This window comes from Corvus hawaiiensis, chromosome 3, assembly GCF_020740725.1.
Source record: "Corvus hawaiiensis isolate bCorHaw1 chromosome 3, bCorHaw1.pri.cur, whole genome shotgun sequence".
In the NCBI taxonomy this organism is placed as follows: domain Eukaryota; kingdom Metazoa; phylum Chordata; class Aves; order Passeriformes; family Corvidae; genus Corvus; species Corvus hawaiiensis.
The window spans coordinates 16082965-16095253 of record NC_063215.1 but is presented as its reverse complement, the minus strand read 5'-3'; the positions used below and the strand labels follow the sequence as shown (position 1 = coordinate 16095253).

General features: G+C 42.5%; 1 protein-coding gene across 5 annotated transcripts in view; it reads left to right on the top strand.

Annotated features, from left to right (window-relative positions):
- Positions 1-6319: 6319 nt before the first annotated feature.
- ASAP2 (ArfGAP with SH3 domain, ankyrin repeat and PH domain 2) overlaps positions 6320-12289 on the top strand; it is a 90938-nt gene continuing 84968 nt past the window's right edge. For all 5 annotated transcript variants that reach the window (XM_048296557.1, XM_048296555.1, XM_048296556.1 and 2 more), the window contains exon 1: positions 6320-6583. In XM_048296557.1, the coding sequence (XP_048152514.1) occupies positions 6458-6583 (126 nt within the window). In that variant the 5' untranslated portion in view covers positions 6320-6457. The remainder of the gene's footprint in view (positions 6584-12289) is intronic.

Here is a 12289-nt window from a genome sequence, read left to right as displayed (position 1 = left end):
AATCACCTTAACTCAAGTAATACATCAGGGATCTGACACAACAGAGCAGTATATTGAATATGGTCTGGTGAGTGCGAAAGCGGCCCACAGACTGCTGACCTTGCCTATTTTTCATTGGTGATCTGGAGTGGTAGGATCACAATAAGATCAAAAAGCCACGTCTATGTAAGTGCAGTCTACCTCCATTGTGTAGTCTTCAGACACAGCTGAGCTGCGGACAGGAAGGATGTGCTTCAGAGTGACCTGAGGCTTGAGAAGTGACCCTTCAGGATGTGTTTGCTCTTGTGAACATTGCAGCTGCAGGGGTATTTACTGCCTGGGTACTAGAAAGATTGAGTTTCCCTCTGCTGATGTCACTCTCCTCCCCTTGTGTCAGCAGGCTGGTTTGTGGTCCACTGCAGAGACTGAATGGTTGTGGTGGTTAGGGATGGTGACACAGGGTGAGGGCACAGCCCAGCCAAGGGAAACACAACCTCCACAGATGAATGTTAGAAGAATCTTTCTGGGACTGTAGCAAGGTAACTTCAGCAGTCGGTATCCCTGAGGGCTTCCCATCTGATGTGTGTTCCTGAAATGGCCCAGGGCCTGTGCCTTGGTCTGCACAACACAATCCAGCCCGAGGCTCCGGGAGAGGGGCAGCGCTTGAGGGCATCCTGGAAGAGCAGTGCAGACACATCCAGCCTGATCCACTGAAGTGAGCCTGGATTCTGAAATCCTGAAACATTCTTGTATAACACACAGCAGTACACACATTCATCCAGGGCATACCTTACAAATACTGTGACCCTAAGATATTAACACTGAATTTAAATTAAAACATAAGGTGCAGCTCTGCCAAATCTCAGCAAGCAAAATTCTGATTACACTGAAAGATGTTCCAGACCCAGTCCTGTCCAGTTCACCCTTTAAGTAGCATGCTCCCCCACCGCTGGTTTAAATAATATCTTTTGGGAGTTTTGAGGGAAAGAGAAAAAATGCCAACACTCTTCTCCATGTTTTCCTTCTTGCTTTTGTCTACACACTACTATTTCAGTTACAGGTGATGTTGTTACTATTAATGCTAGGCAAAATAAATCTTTTAAAATTCCACACAGAAGTCTGAGAGCAATGCAAAGGTACATGATAACATAGTAAGAGTGGGAAAAGCATACAATCAGATGGGCTTGAAACAGAGATTTTTAAGTAGGCACTTCCAAATGCAAAAGGACCTGAAAAAATATACTTTTCTGAACTACCTTTTTTAATTTGCAGATTTTGCTTTTATTTGTAGAAATAAATCTCTGTAAATAGACCTATGAGACCAAATGTATTTTCAAATAGGAATTATTTTCAAGTTATTTCTAAAACAGCAGACACACTTGCTATTCTAAAGCTGCTACATGTGTAATTGGTATAATTAAACATGCGTTAAACCTCCAAAACCATAGCAGAGACCTAAAACCAACCAGATAGCTGCTGTTTGGGAGATTAATACATTTAGAAATCATGAGAAGCCTTTCTCCAAAACTGTGGTAACAAATTTTCAAAAGTGGAAGCTGTTTTGAAAGTGTTTCTCTGAACAATCAACACCAGGGATTGATACTTCATGAAAAAAAGAATGGAAGAATTGGGACAAAACGACAGAATCCACTAATAAGGCTCACCACAAGTGTTTCACTGATCTGCTATGAAATTATATGTACTACAGAAATTTCCTGAGTTTAACATCTACCTGCCTGAAAATCGTCACCCAGTAATTAGCAGCTGGAGACTTCATTTATTTGCATGCTTATTTTTAAAGTTCAAAGATAAGTGATGATGCTAATGAGATTCTCTATGAACCATCTTCTTCTTGTGCTCCCTCAAAACACCCTTAATAGAATTAACAAATACATCTCAGAATCCTTGTAAGTACTGAGTACACACAAAGAAGGCCAAGAAAAAAATATTTCCTCAAACTATCTGAAGCTATCAAAGAAAGCAATTCTGTGAAAGACCATTGATATCAAATAAAGATAAAGCAAATAGAAACAATCTGTCATGGAGCTGGTCAGTGGAGGGCAATAATGACATGACTGCTGAGGGTTAAAAAAAACCAACCTCACATGTTTTGAGTCCTATCCCAGGCAGCTGCTTGAGGGATCACCATATTCTAACCAGATCATCATGTTCTTTCCCAGCTATTCTCACAAGTCCTTCAGCATGTCCTCTCATTAAACAGACATTAATTTTGCCTCTGATCCATGACATTTACCTCCAACTCTGATGTGTTAAAACTCAAGGACACAAAGTCTTTTGCACTTTCTCTCATGCTCACCCTTATTCTTGCAACAATTCCTCCTTAAACACACCAATTGATCTCATAATCCTTCTTGGAAACCCTACTGAAAATGTCTGAAGAAACATTTGGGCAGCAGTGTGTGAAGATCATGGACTTTAATACAGATCAATAATGGTCCAGTATTTCCTTATATTCACTCACTTGCCTTACATTAGCTAATTCTAGACACCAAGATCTCCAGAGGCTGCCTTATTGTTCCCTGTTTCTATAGCACCTGGTCCTCGGTTTGAGTTCTTACTTACTAGCAGTAATGCAAATAAAGATTTTGACATACAGGTAAGATTTCTAAAGGCTCAAAACCAACCAAACAAAAAGATAAGAAAATCAGTTATTTTTAAATCTATCTTACTGTTTTGAAGATCTGACATGTTTTTAACAACACTGACTGATGTAACCATTAATGCTGATTTGAAGTCAGTATTGGAAGAAATGTTTGTACAAATCAAGTATTCTGATTCATGGAGCTGTAGTCTGTGCATATCCAGATTAGAAGCTTTTCAGCAAAGTGCAGAGCTTGAACCTTTGGAAAATATTTTTGTTATTTATTTCTTTTTAGTAGAAGAGCTCTAACCGAGTGACTGGGTCAAAGAAGGCAGTGGGGAAGGCAGTAAGGAAGGCAGGAAGGCAGGAAGGATCCAAAGCAGAACAGGAGGAGCCATGGTGAGGAAGCAAGAAGGAAAAAATCTAGAGACAAAACAGTAGAACCACATTCTGTACAAGCAAGCTTTGCTCACAGCTGTCTCATTATCAAGCCATTCCACTTCAGTACTTATTCACACGTTCAAAGAATGGGGTGTTGAAATTAAGTATTGCTCATAAATACCTAAAGGCCAGAGCGTACAGGTAGATGAGCCTGATACTGGGACCAGAAAGTCTAATAATACTCTTGAATATAACAATGAAGGAGTAGAGAACCAGGAGAATAATTTATTGAGGTGTTAGAACTATAAAAATGATGGAAGGGCTGAGAAAACAGCTTTTCAGTGAGAGACACAGGACTTGCACACACTAACAAAAGTGTTACTGCAGAGTAATGAGGTGCCATGTGTCAGCTGACTCACAGTCACCACCTGGATACTCAGTCTTGGTTTGTGGCCAATGCAAAGCAGTTCAAATTAACTCTGCCCTCTTTAGAAGAGGGGAGTTGTTCAATTTGGTTTATCAAAAAATAAAGCTGGGAAATTATTTCATTCCTGTGTACAAGAATGCTTATGAGAAGAAAAGTACCAAATAGTTCCTTAACTACTGAAAAATTGTAATAATCATAGCTGTAGCTGCAATTAGCTGATGTCCCAAAACACAATAGAAGAAGGGCATTCTCCAAAGTGTTGAGTCTTGATATCAAGTCTAGATAACTTCTTGAAAGTTCACCCAAGCACACTTCTTTGGCTTCATAAAAAGAAAAGCTGAGGCAAATGCACAATCTGTCAAGTAAAAAGGCCTTGCAGTTTCATTGGGATGGCAAATTTTTGGAGCTATTTAAGTTAAAGATAGAAGATCAGATACCACTGCAATCATCTAACCTAACCTGCTGTACAAAATAGAATCTGCAGAATTCAAAGACTCATTGCATGATGGTACTGTCTGTCCTGTTTTCAGATGAGACAGTTAATTTCGTTCTTCACAGCTGGCACAGCTCTGTGTTTGGAATTTAGTAGGAGAATAATGTTGATACCACACCAATCTAATTATTGCTAAGTAGTGCTTACTTTAAATCAAGGACTTTCCATTTTCCCATGCTGTGCCTGCAAGCTGGTGCACAAGGAGCCAGGAGGGTGCATAACCAGGACAGCTGATCTGACCAGGCCAAAGGGATATTCTGAACCACTGAACGTTATGTTCAGCATATAAACTGAGGTTGGCTGGGGGAATCAACCACTGGTCAGCAGTGGGACAGGTATCGGTCAGCAGCTGGTGAGCACTGTTCTGCGTATTACTTGCTTATCTTCAGTTTCAGTCCTTTCTCTCTCTCTCTTTCTCAATAAAATTACTATTATAATCATTAATATAATAATAATGATTTATTTGATTCCATTATTAAACTGTTCTTAACTCAAGCCACAAGTTTTTTCTTTGTTATTCTCCTCCCCACTGGGCAGAGCAGCAGTGATGAGTGTCTGTGTGGTACTCTGTTGCTTTGTACTGGGCTGGAGTTAAACCATGACACCATCTCATATATGTATATACTCCAATACCAAACTGAGGATGCAACCACTAGAGGCTGCACTATTATGTTGCAGATTTGGACTATAGCTGATAGAAGAGCTGCTGCAGAAAGTTAAAATCTAGTAGCATTTGCCTTTCAGACCCCAAGTTTTTCGTACCCTTCAAAATATCAAAATAAATATGCCACACTGGAAGATATAGTTTAAGAATGCTAGTGTTTACTAAGTTTGTGTAATAGTGTGAAAAGTGTTGTTTTAAAGGTAGCACCATCAGCAGATGCAAAAATGAAGATGTAAGATCACACATTTTTAGCAAGAATGAATATTTATACTCAACTATACTTACTTATTATGTGACATACAAATACAGACAAGAAGTTTAATGCATTAGCAGCAGAACAATGTAGATCTTTACATGCCATACTAACTGATAGTGCACAAGTATTAACAAGGAGAGTAGCAAAGAAGTTAAAAGCAAAACAACAGTGGTGACTTTCATTGGAGAAAATAAGGAATGATTAGGACGGAAAAACTATTAAGCGTTAGAAAAACGAAAGAACATGCAGATAGTCCCTGTTCATTCACCTGATTTACTGCAACCAGTAAAATAAATATGGTTGACAAGTTTTATTATTTATGCTAAAGGATCTAGCAAGGATCGCAAAGGGCAGTAACTGGGCAGGTCTGCAGTTATTTATTTGGACGTTTTACAAATGGCAGCAAAAGAGTACCTGCTTACTCATCCGAATTCCCTGAAGAGTTTTAAAACAGGGTAATGAAGAATCACTTACAGAAAGCTAATAACTGTATCACCAGAGGGGAGTGAAAGAGCCACAGGAGAGTTTCGGGGCCAAAATACAGATTTCTGAAGCTTTCTGCAGGAACCAGCTAGGAGTCCTAAGGGCTTTGAGGCCAAAGAAACCACTGCCATGGATCACATCCCCATATTCCCAACACAAGCAGCACCATGCTCATTCAATGGCACCATGCCAATGTCCCTTCTGCTGCATCAGTCACAAATGCCACAACTTGGGCTGAGTTTCACCCTTTTTGCCTCGAGTAATCTTTGTGGCTTTATGTTGAAGAACAAAGCACCTCCTCTGATAGCTCTTCCTCCTCGAGTACAGAAAAAGCTTTCTAAGAATTAAGATTTAAACGTTACTTAGGCTAAAAGTATTTTTGCACGGACCTTTGGGGAACGGCATTTCTCTTCAGCGTCCTCGAAAACTAGACAACGAACTCGTAAAACAGATTAAGCTGTTGAAACATAAACTATGAGCTGTGAGGGAAGAGACTGTCCCTGCACCTGCGGGCAGTCCCGGAGGGGACAGCGCGGAGACCTGTCCTGTGGGCTTCAACCGGCTCCCCCTCGCACCAGGCAGGCACCGCGCCTCACCTTCCCCTGCCCTTGGGTTTTTGTTGTTCAACACTATCCAAACCACACGTCTGGATTTGTCCTGCCTGTCGCTGGGATTACCCAGCCGGCGCCTGCCACCTCCTCTCCCCTCGGGGCTCGGGAAAGACCGACGGAGGGAGGGGGCCGCCATCTTCTCAGGGCGGGCGCCGGTGGCGAGTGCGCGACGGCAGGTCCGCGCCGGGGGCTGCAGGGGGGTCGTGCGGCCGTGCCCTCGCCCCGCCAGTGTGTGAGGGAGCGAGGGAGGAGGAGGAAAGCGAGAGTGAGAAAGCGAACGGGAGGGTGGGGTGTGGAGGCAGCTCCCGCGGCTGGGCGTGTGCCCGGCCCCCGGTGCTGCGTGACCGCGCGGGAGGAGCAGGAGGAGGAGTGTGGGTGCGGGGAATTTCCTTGTGTGGCGGCGGAGGAACAACACCGCTCCAGACGGCGGGGCTGCGAGGAGGGCGCTGCCGCCGCCGGTTGCCGAGCGATGTGAGGGGGAGCCCCCCCTACGCCCTCCCCTCCGTGCCCCTGGAGCCGCCTGCTTTCCCCCTCCCTCCCCTCGCTCATCCCCGCCCCGCCATGCCGGACCAGATCTCCGTGTCGGAATTCGTGTCCGAGACCAATGAGGATTACAAGTCACCCACCGCCTCCAACTTCACCACCCGGATGGCCCAGTGCAGGAACACGGTGGCGGCCATCGAGGAGGTGAGCCCGGGCGGGGGGCGCGGGGCGCGCAGCCCTCTCTGGCCTGGCTGCAGAGAACAAGGCGCTACCGGCGCTGGCTCCTGCCGCTCCCTCTCCCGCCCGGCCCCGAGCAGCGCCCTCGGCTGCCGCTCGGAGGAAATGGGGCTCGCCCGAGTGGAGAGGGGAAAGAAAAGGAGCGGGGGAAGGGCCGGGGCGTCGCTCCCCTGGCCCGCGGGGTTCTCGCTCCGCCCGGCCCTCAGCGTACCGCGGGGCAGGGTCGCTCGCCGCCTTCAGCTGTAGGAGCCCGAGCCGTCGCTTTTCGCTCCTCCTGCCGCCCGAGGAACCGTGTCGGAATACGGGCGGTTCCGTCCGCTTTCTTCGTTCCTGGGGGCGGGGGGGGGGGGGGGGGGAACTTGAACTCTGCAATCTCCCCCGTCAGCCCCTTCCTTCACACCGACACCTGAACCGCCTTGGCCTCGCCAGCTGCCATGTGGGGCTTCGGCTTTTCCTGTCTGACCTTTCTCCGAGTGTGTATCTGCCTGCCTCCGGGCACAGGTGGGATTTAATCTGCCTTCCAGTTCCCGCATACAGAAATTTAAACGCACTCCCCCCGGGCATACGGTTTAAGGCAGCCTTCCCTGGGGATCCGCTCCCTCAGGGCCGTGCCTGCCCTTCGGTGTGCGGGATCCCGAGCTCCCTCTTCCCTGCCTCCTCTGGGACAGCCGGGCTGCGGGTGCCTGGCGTGAGCCGCTTTTGTCTCGCCAAAAGCTGGGTGTTTCTCTGTCTTCAAAGATACTCGGAACGTGCCGTTGAACCTGATGGCGAGAGCTCACCCTCCCTCCCACGGGGGATGTCTGCCAGCAGTCGGGAGAGGGAGACTCTTTTCCCTCCTGTTTCAAATCAGAGGGAAATGTGGGACAGGTCTGAACACAGTGAGAGCACATTCCACATCCTAGTCATACACGCACAATGAAATGAGAAGCGTCTGTGTATCTTGACTCCTCTAGCAGCTTCTCTGAAGTAACTTGTAGGAGGGGGGAGTCTTACTTGTGCTGCAGATTAATTTGCTCCATCTACCTGTTACATCAGTTCTTACAGCATGCGTTTAGTTGATTTGTTTTGCAGTAAGCATGTATTTTAAAAAGAGCCTCTTCAGCAAAAAGAATCTTGTCAGTAGTTGATATCCCTTCTTACAAAAGAACTGCCACTAGCAATTGATTATTAACGTGTCTTAAGTGAACAAAACCCAGGTTAGGTGTTTAAACACCCTTTTCAGGATTTTCCTGTTTTGCCAGTTCCCAACACCACTAAAGCAAGGAGTTGAATTCAAAATAATCTTGTTCCTGAGGTAATTTTCTGCCATGCAAGCTTGCACTTAAATGCCTGGATTTAATTATGCTTTATTAACCCGATAGTCTTAAGATCAACAATTCTGTAACAAAGACAACCTCGTCTTGAATATTTACAGTAATGAATCATTTTAATTGCAAGGTAGAACTGCTTAAAATTGATTAATATAAGATCGAAGTTGGTATAAGTGTTTAGGTCAAAAGCAGTTTTGTGAGATTTAGAGATTTTTATAACAGTTTTTTTAAAAAATTGTTTTTTCTCTAGGTGGAATTTAGTGGATCGGTGTTTGATTTTTAATGGAACTCAATCAGAACGTATCTGTATGTTTCTGGTATTAGCTGCTGTCTGCTAGCTTAGTTAAATTATCTTTAGTAATAATGATGGTAAAGAGTGGGCCTAGTAAAGTTTGCAAGGCAGGAGGTGAGAGATTGCAGAAACTGGCAGTAGCTGTTAATAGTATTGATCTATCTGGCACTTCTGGCAAAATATCAGCAGTTCCTGCCTGTTTGTGCTGCTGTCTGAAAGCATGTGTGGAAATAACTACAGAATCTTTTTTTCTGTGATTTGTCAAGAACAACAAACATATTTTCATGGTTTCAAAATGGTGAATTTTTTTTTCAGACTTAGACTTCTTTGGTTTGGAAATACTCAGGTCCTTTAGCATGACGTGCCTGGTTTTTCAGGTTCTCGGATAAAAAGCTGTCTATAAATTCTGTAATAGAGAAGCCAGGGCTCAGCACCTCTTTTCTGGAAGGCTGGGCAAGAAGTAGTTCATCAACTTGTTATGAACTAAAGCTTATTAAAGAATGCATCTAAAAATGTACAGGGAATACAAAGAACCTGTGCATTTCCAGTGGCACTGGTACTGTGAAGCATTGGTTTCCAGAGCACACTGCTCTCTTGCAGCAGGCAGTGTAGTTCTGGGAGCTAGGAAGTCTGGCTGCGTATGATTGAGGGCATGTGTTACTTTAAAGCAGTTAATAGGTAAGTTGAAACTGGCTGACTGCTGACTTTGTGTATGCACAAATTTGAACAAGTGACTGTAAGAGCTAGTTTATTAACTGAAGACACATTTTTGCTTCCCAGGATATTGTATACATTTATTAAATCAACAAATTAAGTGGTTAGTACTGATACTTAGAGGAAGTCTCTTTACTGCTATTCCTAAAAAGTCTGGTTCTGGAATGGTGGGTACAACTGCCTGCATGAAGCCAGCTCTAGCCTCCCAAGTCTGGCGCTCCCTTGGGAGCTGGGGAGGCAGTGCAGAACCACAGGAGGGGGAGGCTACTGTGACTTGTTAGCCTGAGCTCAACTCTCCGCAAACACAGATATTTTTTTACATCCCACTGGGATGTCTTTTGCACTTAACATCACTAGCTACTAGTTTCGTAATTCTGTCTTAGTTAATTAGTAGGTATCTAATAGTGTCTTAAAAGTTTAGTTAATGAAGCTTTCCATGGTGGAGTGGAAGAGGCTTGTTAAGTGAGGAAATCAATAAGATGTTGGACAATTAGAAGTGTATAATTTATTTATATATCTTTGTGAGCTTTTAAGGTGTTGCCTTAAATCTGAACTTGGATTAACTAACCTCTGTCAGTTTCATAGTATGGTTGATTCTTAGTATCAGTGGAAAATACTTTCAGTTTTACTGTTTTACTGGTTACAGACCATGGATCATGGCTTTTGAGATCGCCAGAAATGCCTGCATTGCAGTTTGGGAACTGGTGCCTGTTCAAACACTTGCAGAAAGAGAATCTGATTCTTTGCTGAATCTGTTTCTTTGCTCTCAGTAGTGGAGAAGGGATTAGGAAAGGCATGCTTGTGGAACACAAAGTGATTTCAAAGGAAAAGGAATCATATAATTTCTGCATTGTTCTCAGATTAGGATGTTGCTTAGAAAAATGTTGGGAATCTTTAGCTTCTCCTGAAACAAAATTACTAGTGAGCCATATGTCACAGGCCCTTACAGGTTATTGTTTAATCTTTACATGTGTGATAGTGACTAAGATTAAACAAAATTTAATTGATAGAGTGCAGAGCATGGTCACATGATTGGGGGAGGAGTTGCTTGAAATCAGTAATCTGGTCTGACAACTGCAGCCTTTTTAATTGTCTGTTCCTATTAAAGGTCACACGATCTAAAAATTTGTGGTGACCATTCTTAAACTATGAATGCTTAAAAATCTGGTTTTAGTACTGCTGTTACTTAGAACACACACTTCTCTCTTTCGTATGATATAAGTTAAATAAAATAGTCCCTAAATTGTAGTGAAACCTGCAAAGTGATCCTAGTAGGTGTGATAATTTTAGAGATTTTTAGAAATTAGCTTAAAGAGAAATTAATGACTAGAATCTAATTGTGCCACTTCTTTTCTGAAGCATGGGTTAAGGTTTACAATAAAGCCCATATTTCTGTTCTGACTGTTTATTGGGGTCCAATGCTGGACCAAGTAAGTAGGATAGGGAGCCATTTTGCAGGCTGATATGTAAATAGAGAGTAGCAGGCAGTCCCTGTGCAGAAGACATTTCCATCTAAGTCAGGACTTGAGGTACAAAGTTTACCCACCTACTTAAACTTCACTGTGTGCACAGATTTCCCTGTGAAGAGACGAGAATGAAAACATTGAGAGAAGTTTAATAGGTTACTGGAACACCTTGACAGCATAGTGGCATTTGCCACCAGAATAAATGTGTTCTAAAAAGTAGACAGGACAAACATGTGGTGGAAATATGTAAAGTGTACAATCTAAAGAAACAGTATAGTGGTACCAAAGATGGTTTTAGTCCTCTGGACAAAAATAGATTCCAATTGTTTACAGTCTATTTAGAAACCACTCTCAAGGAATTTTTGTAAAAGCTGAGAAATTAATGTTAAAGGCATAACTTGTAATTTCAGGTGTCTACTTGCCTTTGTTTCGTAGGTCCCATTCCATGATTATTATACCTCAATAGTTATGTTATTTTACACTTTAAAAGTTTTTTTTTTTTAATTACCACTCCTACAAATGCAGCATGTCCTTTCAGTATCAAATCCTTTTCTTCCTCGCTGTCATTTATAATGCAAGTATTTTGTATCAGAAATGGCAACATCTTCTTGCCACCTAAGGCAATCCATGGTTTTCAGCTGGCTTGGAGAGGTGTAAAGGATTGAGGCTTATTGAATTTGATTCCCTCTTGTATGGTACAATTCTGTAATTTTCTCTTCTACATTTTGGTTCTGCAAAGCTAACAAGAGGGAGATGTAATAACAGCTTGGTAGGGTGGGGGAATGTGAGTCTGGATACATGGATACACCTGGATGTTTACTTTTTGCTTGCTACATTTATAGGACTGGATTCTGTTTTCCTATAGTCTATGTTTGTGCCTTGGGTTTAAAAGTTACATGAAGAGGATATTTCTGTATAGTTTGAGAAGCAGTAGGAAATGTCATATACTGTACTGCATTTTGAGAAATCTACTACTCTTTCTTGTATATTTCTTTTTAATAAAATATATCTTTATGCCCACTATAGCATGCTTTTTTAGTAGAACATATTTGCACACTTTTCTTACCTCATTACTAAAAACACTTCCATAAATACATGTTGTTTAAAGCTTTTTTTGTGTTCCACTTCTGCTTCCTTTCTGGAATCATGATTCTCTGTCATCAGCATCCAGAGAGGTTTCTGGAAAAGTCATTATAACACAAAAGGCATGATGATTTCAAAAGGAGTGTGGGAATTGTTTTCTTTTGAGAGGAATATAGAGGATGAAATTTGCAGAAGTACATAAGCTAAACTGTCCATCTTCAGCTGGAGCTTTGTGGATATTTTCAAATAGACAGTTTAAACCTTAAAACTTTAAAGTCAATGTGCAGTCAGTTAAAACAATGTCAAACCATATAAATAAGTTTTCTGTGCACCTTACCTTGGTGCATTTGGTGATGAATCTGCTTCACATTACCAAATGCTTTCTAGGAGGATGAATGAAAAATATATATCTTTCTGAAGTATTTTACTAATTGTGGGTTTTGTGTGGAAGGTATCTTTTTTGTATTTTGATTTTTCCATAATGTTGCTGTATTTTTCAAAACCATCTTATCTGAATCTAGTGCACTTCATGCTGATGCTAGAAGAGAGTAATGTAGAAAGGGGCTACTTTTGCTTAGTTTTAACCCACCTTCACTTCCTCGTCTTATCTTTATGTTGTTCTCTGTATTCCATAATATGCAGCAGTTGGGTAAAGGTGAAGCCTTTATTCGAAAGGCATTGCAAAGTCACAGGACAATAGCCTAATCCCTGCTCCAAAATTCTTACAGTCCACATGTCAAGTGAATATGGCTGATGAATACAGCTGGAGAAATGCAAGAAAACTTGGTGCACCTGACTAGTGTAGTGT